The sequence below is a fragment of the Hevea brasiliensis genome, chromosome 2, assembly GCF_030052815.1.
Source record: "Hevea brasiliensis isolate MT/VB/25A 57/8 chromosome 2, ASM3005281v1, whole genome shotgun sequence".
NCBI lineage: Eukaryota > Viridiplantae > Streptophyta > Magnoliopsida > Malpighiales > Euphorbiaceae > Hevea > Hevea brasiliensis.
In genome coordinates, this window is record NC_079494.1 from 112,589,741 (window position 1) to 112,602,305 (window position 12,565).

Consider the following 12,565-nt stretch of genomic DNA (forward strand, 5'->3'; position numbering starts at 1 on the left):
TTGTACCTGTTACTCTTTGTAATTTTTATGTCCCAGGCAAAAGTTACCCCCTTATAATGTCTACTCATAGATACACTAATTCCTGGATTTGTCCCCCTTTAAAAAAATGATTCCTGCCACTAAGTGGTATGTCCCACTCGATAGGAGAGGCTAACTGCCTTGTGTTTAGAGGTTAGGCCTTAGCAAAGGTTATAATTGTAGCACACCGTAATATACATACACTACCAATCAGAGAACAAATTGTGGTGGTGGACCATGGATTTTCAATAGTCCTTTGTTTCTCACGTCAACCGCTATTTCTAGCTGTAAAGGCCGTGAAATTTAGGCTTAAACCATTCTCATGTGTGCTTGTGCCCTGATGATCGTGGGCCTTCCAAATGACCTTGGCGATTACCTGTGATAAAGAAAAAAAGCTTAGAGAGAACCCCAGTTCTAATTAGTGTTCACTTTGATGATGAAGTCAAACAATGAGGTCACTACTACGTGAAAGTAATCACTCAAGATTAAATGGATGCACCTTTTTGTATATGGGGACTCTTAATTCATGTTGGACGTCATTTAATGAGTGAAGTAAGGTTATTGTGACATGGTAATCATAATTTTTTAAGGATTTGATGCTGCTTCCTGTTACAAGACATTCGAAGTAAGGTTTCCTACAGCCGATGGACCCTTAGCTAGTTGGCCTAGAAGTAAATATATCGTCTTGACACGGTGCTGTGCCTGATAACTGATCTCGGGTTCTTTATCTTCTTTTGTTCCTTCAGCTGCACATGTTCCGTTGACGAGATGTTTTATACCAGAAAATAAATTCGATTCCTGGTTTCGTAAGGATCTCAGTTGCTTGAAGCTTTGAAGGCTGAAGGAGGTGTATCTGTCTCATTCTAAAGCCGCCAACCTGGAATGATGGAGCTAAATTCGAAAACGCAAGGAGAAGAGAAAGGAAAGATCAAGCAACGCCAGGGCCTTTTCCTGTAATTAGTGTTCCCTGTTCAAGATTCTGTTATCCTTGACACCCAAGATGCGTAGGCTGCAGCCATATTCAATGGTTTATGCTATGGGACCCATTTTTTGTTGTTTTAAGCGTCTTCTGGAGCACATTTGATGGTCCATGAAATACTACTCCAGCAGAGAGCATTGACCAATTACATTGACCAAGGAGTTCTAAATTGGCTTTAGGTGCATGCAATGAAAGTTTTTCTTTTCCCTACTATTAATAAAAGTTTTTAATATATGCGCGTGAATAAATATAATATTTCCTTTATTAATGTAAATAAATTTTCACTTTCCAATTTTATTTGATAATAATGTAAATTTTTAAAATTTAAATATAAATTATTAACTTTAATTTAATCATTTTAGTAAATGTATATTTATTATCTTTATTTTTTTATCTCATTATTTTTATTGCCATTTTTTAAAATTTTTGAATGAATTATAAATTAAAAACTTACATTATAATTAATCTTTTCTTCAGATTTACTATTTTGGATCATTTTCTAATTCACCCGCCTATGCCAGTAGGCATACAGAATTACAGATATAAGAATGAGAAATCATCAGAATATTGCGTGTTATCATCTGCAATTCGAACCACATGACATGAATTAAAAAAAAAAAAAAAATCGTGCGGTATGGGCCCATCTGTTCGGTGCTCTTGATGTGCAAAACTTGAATCAAAACTAATGGACTCCAATTGTTGTGTTGCACCGTATCATTGCCCGGCTAATCCATTTGCATTCTGGAACCATCTAACCCTACTTAATGATTAAAATTTAAAACAATTATTTTGGCATGACATTACAACAATTAGCCAAGACAAATCTGTCAAGTTCAGATTGATATCTTTATGATTTCACAGCTGAGAGGCTGTTGCCAAGTCCTAATCAGTTTTCCTAACAAATTAATTAGGTTTATCTCGGCAGCCTTAACAATCGGAAGGCAATACGATTAAAAGCATCCAACAACGTAGAACCAGAGCATAAAACTGGTGAGTTAACAGATCAACAATTAAATACAATCCAATGGTGTTATAAACTAAAGAGTTAAGACCACATGTTAAGCAGCTGATTCCAGGAAGCAAATGGCCACGTGTGATGCCAGGGCAGAAGGAATCGGTCCCCACCTCAACTTTGGACAGTTCCCACGCAACAAATAATAAATTTTGGGTCCCTTTCAATGCTGCAATTAAGTTTCGATTGTTCAACATCCTAACATCTATTAAACCCAAAAATAATATTACTAATTTCTAATGGCCTTATTTGTTAGCTGGATAAACTATAAATATATTATTAATTCGATCACGCATGGTAGATTTATCCAGAACAACACTAAATTGCGCAGAGGGACAAATAATGAGGTTGTTCACAAGCCTCCCGCTGCCGCCAACGAATACAACACCATCCAAAACTATACACTCCCGTCGGCATGACTTTGCTACCATCACACCACCTCTTAGATTCTTCCGATTGCTAATTCAAGCTTTTCCTCCAGCCAGCACCACACTCCTTTGCTTTGGAAGACGAGCACTCGGTTCTTTTCGGCCATTACACAAAATGGACAACCGACTAGCAACTTCGCTCACATCACATGCCCCCCTTCACCTTTTTGGTCATTGCACTCCACCTACAACGTATACATAACTTTATCATTCTTTCTCATTATTATTTTACTTTCTCAGTGCCTCATTTGACAAATTATACCTTCTTATTCTACAAAATGCCTTGCAAAAGCTAAAGAGACATGCATGATATAACAAAATTGCCTCTGCCTAACAGTGAATCAGCACTCGACCACAAAACCCAAATGGCCTAACAAGCGTTCAAAAAAAAAAAAAAAAAACATCAATGCCACCAATCGCCTCCACCTTCCACCAAAGACGCTAAAGGGAGGGGAACGAAGTAACTAAAAAGAGGAAAACCCCGCAAGCCTAAAGCCTAAACAAGTTGACCGACACCAGGATGCTAATAATCTACAAATGCCCAATTGCAATTGCACTAGTAATTTAATGATATTAATTAGTGCAATTTGGTCATTTCAATATATCTCCACCTCAATAATACCACTCTTGCGTGGACCGTCTGGTCTGCCTCCTCCCTCCATTGAATATCTGCAGCCGACAGACCAGTTCTGGCCCTAATTGCTACTGTTACCTATAATGCAAATCCAACAAACAATTACAACGGTTAAATTAAATATCTTCCTGTTTCTTCACTTTTTTTTCTTCTTTTATTTCCAGAGACAAATAACAAAAAATAGAATACAAATCGCCCGTCAAATGACTTGATATCATAACTAAAAAAATGAAAATCAAATATAAATCGGTAAGGTTTAGTAAGAGAAGACACAAATAATGAAGAAAGAAATGCCCAAAAGAGAAAAACCAAAAAAAATGAAAATTAGTGACAAAAACAGTGCAGGGGGAATTTACCGTCGGCGACTACTGCGATTCAATGTGAGTGTCCGTACAAGTCGTATGGAGCCCATAAAGCATCAAGTGGGCAAGGTTGCCTCGAGTCGATCCTGAGCCAGGGCTTGCCACTGCCGGACCAATGTAGAAGGCTAACTGCACCTGGATGCAGATCACGACAGCTGCCTCTCACATTATCACCACCTAATCCGTGTTGGTTCCACCGGTGCTCGATCGGCGCCACGTGTCCGGCGAAAACCAAGAGGAACGGCGGCAGTGACCCCAGCTCATAAATCCGGTCACTCTTCTGGATCTCCATCCACCTCTCAATCCGCTTTGTGTACCCAACCCGTCTCCACTTTGCCAGATCTATCACCATTACTCCAGTGTTGAAGTAACACGATTTCCGACCACTAAAAGTACTGGAAAACCTTGTATTCGACCAGAAACTCGCCGTGAAATATTTCGTGAAGTTTGCGTGGCAGTATTCCGGGGCACCGATTGTTCTAGAACCCAAATTCGTAGTCCACAGCTTTGCAATATCATCAACCACAACCAAATCGGAGTCCAAGTAGATCACTCTACGAACGCAAGGCTCCAGCAGATCAACCAAGTAATTCCTAGCGTAATTGAGCGGCTGTTCAAGAGCTTGCCTAACGGAAGTGGAGATCAGATTTCGCACAATATCTGGATCGAAATAATACACCTTGAACTTCAATTGAGGGAAAGTAGACCGCACTAGGTATTCCAGATTGGTCTCCGAAACCAAAAAGTGAAAGAAAACACTCTCTGGACACAATGAATGCTGCAATATGGAGTGTACAGCGGCGATTGACCCCCGGAGATACTCAACATCGAGTGTAATGGCAACGTGTACCAAGTTAGGATCGCAGACACCAGTTTTCCCTGAGATTAGGTTATCACTGGAGCTACATTTATCGGCATTGCGGAATACAGCCGCTTTTCGAAAGGAGAATCGGTCCGGCGAATAGGCGCCAAGATTTCCCAAGAAGCTGTCGAGGTGAGAAGATCGAATGGCCTCAGCAGGAGAGAAGGACTGGAGAGAGGGGGAGAGGATAATCATGATCATAGCTGCAGAAAAGAAGCCTGAGAAACGCATAATCCAGAGCATTTTCCCACGGTAAATCCCTCTCCTCTTCTTTTTCTTAGATTTGAAATCGACGCGATCTGGCAAGAAGGAGAAAAGAAAGGATCGAAGCAACGCAATGGTTCCTTTAAGGTCTGCCAGATTGAGCTGTGGAGATGAGAAATGGAGAGATTAAAACCCAAGAAAGAAGCACGAATCGATATTTTCCTCTGTTTGAAAGCAGAAATGCCGTGGGAACGAAGCGACCTTACAGGAGAGAGAAAATAGATGAATCCATGAAACCAAACCAGGGCGCTGAATCAGGCCCCGGTGCTTTGCTGCGCTCTGGTCTCCCACCTCTCCCTCTCCGTCTCTCTGCGCGCTCTATATCTCTAGCTATTGGCCTCTGAGAGAGGGCGATAGAAGCAGAACAGAGACACAAGCTGATAGCAGAGGAGAGAGAGAGAAGGGAGAGGTACTTTCTGTTTGTTTTTCCAGCTGAGCCTTGCGTTTTCCACCATAGAAATCCACGGCCAAAACCAAAATAATATATATAAATTTTATAATTATTAGAGTAAAACCATAATAAGTAAATAAAATAAGAAAATAATTTAGTAACGCACGATTAATTTCCGTAAGTGCATACACAATTGATTGGGAGAAGCCGAGAGGGTATATAGAGGGAAACAACCAGCTGTTCTTGTCCTCTAACACAATTACGATTGTTACACGTCACTCATTCTCCTTTGGGTGCGTATATTAGTATTATTGTCAATACTCTCCAGCACTTACTTACCCATCGCCATGGGCTCCCACGCCTATCCACAAAATTAATCAATTATTACTTTTTTTTTTTTTTCCTTTTAATCGCCACGCTTTTCCTTCGGAGGAAAAAGTGTATATATAGGATGGATGAAGCATCAACGTCATATTAACTTAATAGAGGAGTCTTTCCTTTTAAAAAAATTTTAAAAATAAAAATAAAAGGGGTCTTTTGCACTCCTCCAATCACTGTGCCACACCTAAAAGACGTGTTCACAGACCTCTTGCCATGTTGGCTTTACTTTTGAAAGCTATAACATAAAGTTATAAAAACAACCAATAAGCTAATTAATTGTTCATATACCTCTCGTATTTCCACTTTTCTTTTTATTACTGACCAAAATTATAAAAGCCTTATTACTTCTCATTTGCTTGGTATATTTACATGTAATTTTTGTTATTTTAGGTAATTTTTGTGTAGTTTTATTTTTTTTATTTGGATTATATGCCAAATTTGCCAAAACAATATCAAATCTTTAATTAAGGGAAATCTTCTAGTTATTTCTTTATCATCCTCCTCTTATTCTATTTCTACCTTTTCTCCTTGTCTGTTGTGTGTATAAATTATTTTTAATAATTTACTTTATTTTCTATCATTAATTAAAATTTTATTAAATCATCCACTAATAACTATTAATAAAATAAAATTTACTTTAAATAACTAAAAAAAACTCCATTTAACAATACTTCATTGTCAATTATTAATAAAATTAAAATAATTATCAACGCCTTAAATTTATTTCAAACATATTACTGGATTCATTTAATTTTTATTAAATTAAAAAAAAATATTTCAAACATATAAATAATATGATAAAATCATCTAAAATAAAATTCCATCAAAATTGTTGTGAAACAGTAACCATAGTCGGTCCTTATCAAGTAACAAATAATCGATGCCCTAAATTTGCTCCACAAAAAGAAAGGATTCACTAAGGTAAGAAGACGGAACAAATTGAAAGCAACCATCTCTCTATCCCATTCTCTCTTTACACATATATATTATATATATAATTTATTTATTAAAATTGACTTGTGATCCTTTTTTATATAAAGCCACATATAAACATTTCATTTTCAATAATGAAAATTCTATCTTAAATACCAAACTAAAAGAAAATGTGTAAGACGTGGATTCCTTCTATTTCTAGCAGGCAAAAAGCAAAGTAATAAATTTAAGATATATATATTAGAAATTTAAAATTTAAAAAAATTGTTGTTGAAAATTATTTCAAAAAGTTATTTAATTGTTTTAAAATTTTATAATTAAATATGTTATATTTATTGTCTAAATAATTTTAATTAATTTATTTAAATATACATATTTTTTTAATAGTAACTCTAATAATAATTTCAAACAGCAATTGATAGAGCATAATTATTGGTTTTTTTGCTTTTTATGAATGCATAATTATTAGAGGGGACTGATAAAAGTTGTTAATGAGTAATATTTAATTTTCATCCAATTAAATTAAAAATTCAATTTTAAACGAATATAATTAAATATAAATTTAATGAATTTCAATTCAAAATCACACTGCATTCTTGTCTAACTGGAAATAGATAAACCCATCAAAAATAATCATGAGAACATATTAACAATTAATTAAATTAAACAATTTTAAATAAACAAAGCATGCCAAAATGGGAAGAGATGAACCCATGTGATGTGATGATAATATTGCCAAATAAACACCGCAAGAAAAATTATTGATACAGAAACGCATGTTCTCTGCAATCAACTCATCAAAAATAAAATAAAAATGTAAATGTTTGAGAAAAAAAAAATGTATAATTAGGTGCACATTTACTATAATGGACTCGTCCAAGGGACAGCCAGATTATTTGTTTATGGGTGGGCATGTTGATCGGGTCCCGCAGAATCTACGGGTCCCACCCAATAGCATTGTTTGGTTTGTCATCTAGCTCTTATGCAATGCGCAGTAAAATCTAAAATTTTACATATATCGAGATGTTGCTGGAAAAAAGTTGGGCATGAACAAAGGAAATCCTGTGTAATAAATCCATCAGAAAACATCAGAACCTTTTCTCTCAGGCTTTCACAGAGCGGGTGTTATGAGGGAGGTAGTGTAGACCAGCTGTAAAAGTCAAACCAATTATAGGAGAGCACGTGTCTACATCTTTACCATTAGTGTGTCAGGTCCCATTTTTATAGATTGCAGATGTACGGTGCACGGTGCACCTGCATCCTGAGCATCGCAGCTGTGCATTACATGATTAAACCTTGTGAAGCGTGTTCCTTGGTGAGCACATTTTATCAGTCCGTACACCTGTGCCCCTTACGATCCAGCCTGGCCTCCACCCTTCAGTTTATGGGTCGGATCGGATCCTCCATTGATACAATCAAATCTTCCCATCACCGCCATACCCATGCTTCGTAACATGGGACCGACCAACAGAGCTATACTGTATCAATCATTTTTTTTTTTTTTTGTGGTCAAGTACAGGAAAAAGGGGGAGGTATTCTCGAACCAGGCACGATGAGATTTTGAGAAGTGCCTTATGCCACCAGCTACGCCGGATTAGGCTATCAATTAAATATAATTATAAAGATATATTACCAACTGGCACATGTAAACTTAGGCCTGTAAGGCTTCACCGTAAATAATTAAGGACTGTTGACATTCTGTTAAAATTATTTAAAAAATATATATACTTTTTACTATATTTCAGGAAAGTCGTAAGAGAGCCGCTTCAGTAAAACCTTGCAAGAGAAAGGCAAGCGGAAAACAAGCTAAAGCATATTCTCAAATTAATTATTGGCAGCAAGAAAATGATCCAAAAGAACAAAAAAAAGGGTGGCACATAACATTACATCACCTCCGTAAGTCCTCAGTCTATTATCATCTCAGTGACTACATCCAACACCACCTGGGTGGTGCATAGACGTGAAAGCTCGATTGTGTCATGCTTTTTCCTGGACAAGGAAAGCTCCCTGCCTGGAAGTTGCATTCATATAATATGTAAAGAATTAAAATTAAAATATGATTAGTTTACGTGTTCTTTTTTTTTTTTTTATAGTGACAGATGAGCTAATGGTGGCGGCGTCAGACTCGGATTATAGACGTTAATTGGGGTAGCCGTTAGCGCTTGGGTTTTCTAAAATTGACTAGCGAAGAGGAGGAGCTCCATTTTCAAAACCAAACCCCTTCTTTCATTCACTCTTTCTCTGCTTTGTTTAGTGTTTAGCCGTTGGAGGTCAGTAATCACGGACCATTACCTTCACCTAGACAATTTTGACAGAGTCTCGTGATGACTCGAGTTGAAAGAGATGAGGCACCAAATCTATGTTCGTTTTTCTTTTTCCCCTAAATATTAAATCAAACAAAATATATAAATTTATTTGGATAGTATTTTAAAATTATTAATTATAAATTTAGTATGCTGATGTGAAAAAATATGACCTGTTAAAAAAACTAAATATTGATGCTAATAAATTAATTTAATAATATTTGAAATTATAAATATTAAAAAAATACTAATAAAAATTTAACGCAATTAGATAAAGTCAAAATAATAATACATTAACTTACTTAGAAGTCTCTTCATTTCTAAAATATTAACCTTAAATTTTTCGTAACATAAAAATAATAACCTCATTTACCGATTCAACTAGCATACATTGATAGAATCGTAGAGAAAACTAAATCATGGCACTCGTATTTCCTTTTTTTTTTTTTGCTTGGGAATAATAGAATAGAAGCAGACTTTTATTGAAAGATATTTCATTGATTTTATAAAAAAAAAAAAAAAAGGACTTAGGCATAGATACATATAGGCCAAATGGCTAGATACATCATAATGAAGAGATACAAGTTTATGATATAAATAAATAAATTTAAGTTTTAAATCAAATATAATAAATGATCAAACTGAATTAAATTGAAATTTTAATTGAATCAAATCAAATGTCTGAAATGAAAATATAAAGAAAAAGGTAGATTATAAAAATCTCTTGAAACTTGATTTGTCATAACTTACCCCAAAAAACCATATTTACAGCCCACCAAGCAATTGGGAGAGCTAAACAATTATTAAACAGAGAAGGCAAGAGCCTCTCTCACCCAATGGGGCAGGGGAGGTTGCTTGAACGATAATGACAAAGGAAAATTATACTTTTAAAAAACAACCCAACACTCACAGAAAATTTTTTCTCTCTTAAAGTCAGAGCGAGCCGTCTATGATTTCTCTCTCTAAAGCTATGTTTGAATAAAAGTAGACATAGTAAAAACTTAAAAGGTTATTAATATTATGCATAATTCAAGATATAATGTATTGAGACATATTTATTCAAAAATTTTATCCCAAATAAATAATGGTGTAATTTTATTTATTATAAAAAATTTAAAAATAATCATTAAAAGATAATAATTTTTTTTTTTTAAATTTTATCCCTGACCTACAGGTAAAGTTCTTATGCAGATTAACTCTAGGCAACTAATCTAACCATTAACGAATTATTAACATTTGAACGTTTAATTTTTTGAAACACTAAACTAATTGTGTATGTGTATGTGCATCACACGTTTAGCTAATCCAGTTCATGCTTCTCGGTGGAAAAATTGAAGGGACTTGAGCACATCACCATTAAATGATGCTCGGCGCTAACATTCACCAACCATACATCATTGGCTTAAACAATATGAAACTTCTTCTGTTGATATGGACTTCACCCCAGTCTGAAATCGACACTGATTATGTCGTTTTAATATCCTCTATTATTTTATGTAATTAAGTTAACTATGATTAGGTAAAGGCATAAACAATATTAAGCAGTGATATGGAAATATCTAGCACAGTTTATAAAATTAATAATCATCCCCTAATAAAGTGCTGCAATTTCTTTGGCAAGTTGATGGGTCTTAATTATCCGAATCATATGAACAAAAAGGAAAGAAGACTTGGAAAGTGAGTATAGGAAAAGCATCCAATTCAGTGCTTAATGGACAAGAAAGTTATGAAGTAGCAAAAGAAAACATCAAAGGGGATCTCTACACTAAGAAAACTTTTCTCATGATAAGTTTTTAAGATACATGTTTACTTCATTTTATATTATTTTTTCTCAATAATCTAACCCTCATTATCATCTTTTTTTGCTCTTTTTTTTATATATATATTTTTTCTTCTAATAGCGATGTAATAACGTCCTTAAGCAACGCGTTTCGTTGAATTATATATTATATGTGTTTTAGTTTTTCTAAAGGACAATGGCGAAACGAAAATCAAATATTAAAATGAATTATTTCATGTTGTTCTAACAAAAGTCGGTTAGTTTCATAATTATGTTTATTTTCTTGATAACTTCGATGGTCCAAGTCAATTTTACACGAGTTCGTTGTTTTTCTTTTTTTTAGGGACAATTTCATACGAAATTGCACTAATTTAATTTCTTAAATAAATATATTTCATATATATAATAAATTTTTTGTCAAAATTTATATATTTAATACGTAAATGTTACTATATATTTAATACGTAAATAAGAAAAATTTATATAAACATTATAAATTACCTTGTAATTATTGGCCATGAGAATATCACTCGCTAATTCTTACGATTTAATGAATGGTTTATCAATTAGCCATCTATCAGCATTTCCCTTTGCCTTTAGTTTTTCTCTCTCTCCAAAATAAGTGCCGTATTGAGTTTATACCTTAAAGCCCAGAGTCTTAATCCCAATTGAGTCCCTACTTTATTTCAGTAAGAATATGTTTGATTTGGTTATGTTATATAATATAAATTTAATGTAATAAGTGATAATTATGTCATAAAATTAATTATACTTTAATTTATATAGTAACAATTATAAATAAATATAGATATATAATTATATATATATAATTATTTATTTTTTTATTTTTATAATTAGTACCACTACAATCATTTCGTAACTATCATCTAGTCACTATATTATATTAGAGATGGGTGATTCTGGTTTGATTCAGAATAATGCCTAGATCTTAAAATCAAACTGAAATTTTATTATGATTCTAATGTAATTCTTCATTGTTTTAATTTAGGTTCGGTTTGATTCGATAGGTTTTTTGTTTTTAAAATAATTTTATGTAATTATTTATTTAAAAAATTATACTTAAATTAACATTTAAGTTTTGAATTATATTATTAATGCATAATATATCATATAATATATATTTTAACTATTTATAAATTATATAATATTTAACTATAAAATGTAAAAACAATTTATGATTAAGTATACTATATAATACAATAATATAATTATATCATATAATATATAGTTTAATTATTTATCAATTATGTAATTTTTAACTATAAGATACAAATATAATTATGAATTAACATATATATTGTATAATAATATATTTATGATTAAATATTATAAGGTAATTTAATAAATTTATAAATAAAATTATTAAGAAAATATAAAGAAATAAAAATATAATATTATATTATATTTAGTTCATATATATGTTGAAAGTATATAATAATATAAAAAATTTTAAGAAAAATATATATAAATTTAGTTATCGATTTGGTTCCAATTCAATATAGTTTTGTTCTAGTTCTTAATTGAATCAAATTAAAGTATAAAATCACTTCAATTCGGTACGATTTTTTAATTTAATTCTATACTCCAAAAATCATGCAAAGGCTTAATTAATATCACTCTATTATTGTTATCACCATCTCACTATTGTTATTGTCATCGCTCTATTTGTCTATCGCCATCACCACCTTATTTAGAGGTAAATTCAAAATTTTTTAATGTTAATATATAAAAAATAAATTATAATATATTACTAAAAATATTAAATATAATATTAATATCTTATAATTTTACTAGTGAGAAAAGTATTAAGAATTACGATATTATTAATAATAATATTAAATATATTTCTCTCTATCATATTTTTCTAGTTTAAAATTTTATTATACATATAATAATTTTTTAATAAAAATAGTCAACTTATCACCAATCTCATTATCACCGTCAATCATCTCCACTACCAATCACAGCTACTCTTGTTATTCTCTATGATCACCATAAATTAAATCAAAATTACCATAATATGATATATATATATATATATATATATATATATATATATATATATATATATTTTTTTTTTTTTTTTTATTTCTATAATTAAATATTAAATTAAAATAATAATTATATTATATTATATTATTAATTTTATTTTATAATTAATTATATTACATTATACCATATCAAGCGATAAGGGTAA

General features: G+C 32.3%; 1 protein-coding gene across 3 annotated transcripts; it reads right to left on the reverse strand.

Annotated features, from left to right (window-relative positions):
- Positions 1-1,961: 1,961 nt before the first annotated feature.
- Positions 1,962-5,328, reverse strand: LOC110659255 (probable galacturonosyltransferase-like 7). 3 transcript variants are annotated; one of them, XR_002495708.2, is made up of 3 exons: positions 3,428-5,128; positions 3,049-3,149; positions 1,962-2,622 (listed from the first exon to the last, which is right to left on the reverse strand). XR_002495708.2 is itself a non-coding variant. In XM_021817130.2 (2 exons), exon 1 carries the CDS (start codon positions 4,536-4,538, stop codon positions 3,447-3,449), a length of 1,092 nt encoding a protein of 363 aa, XP_021672822.2. In that variant the 5' UTR covers positions 4,539-5,328; the 3' UTR covers positions 1,962-2,622; positions 3,428-3,446. The 3 variants fall into 3 exon arrangements, 2 of the variants coding, with proteins under 2 accessions (XP_021672822.2, XP_021672824.2); XM_021817130.2 differs by lacking the exon at positions 3,049-3,149 and having other exon boundaries at positions 3,428-5,328; XM_021817132.2 differs by having other exon boundaries at positions 1,962-3,149; positions 3,428-5,130.
- Between the last annotated feature and the right edge of the window lie 7,237 nt (positions 5,329-12,565).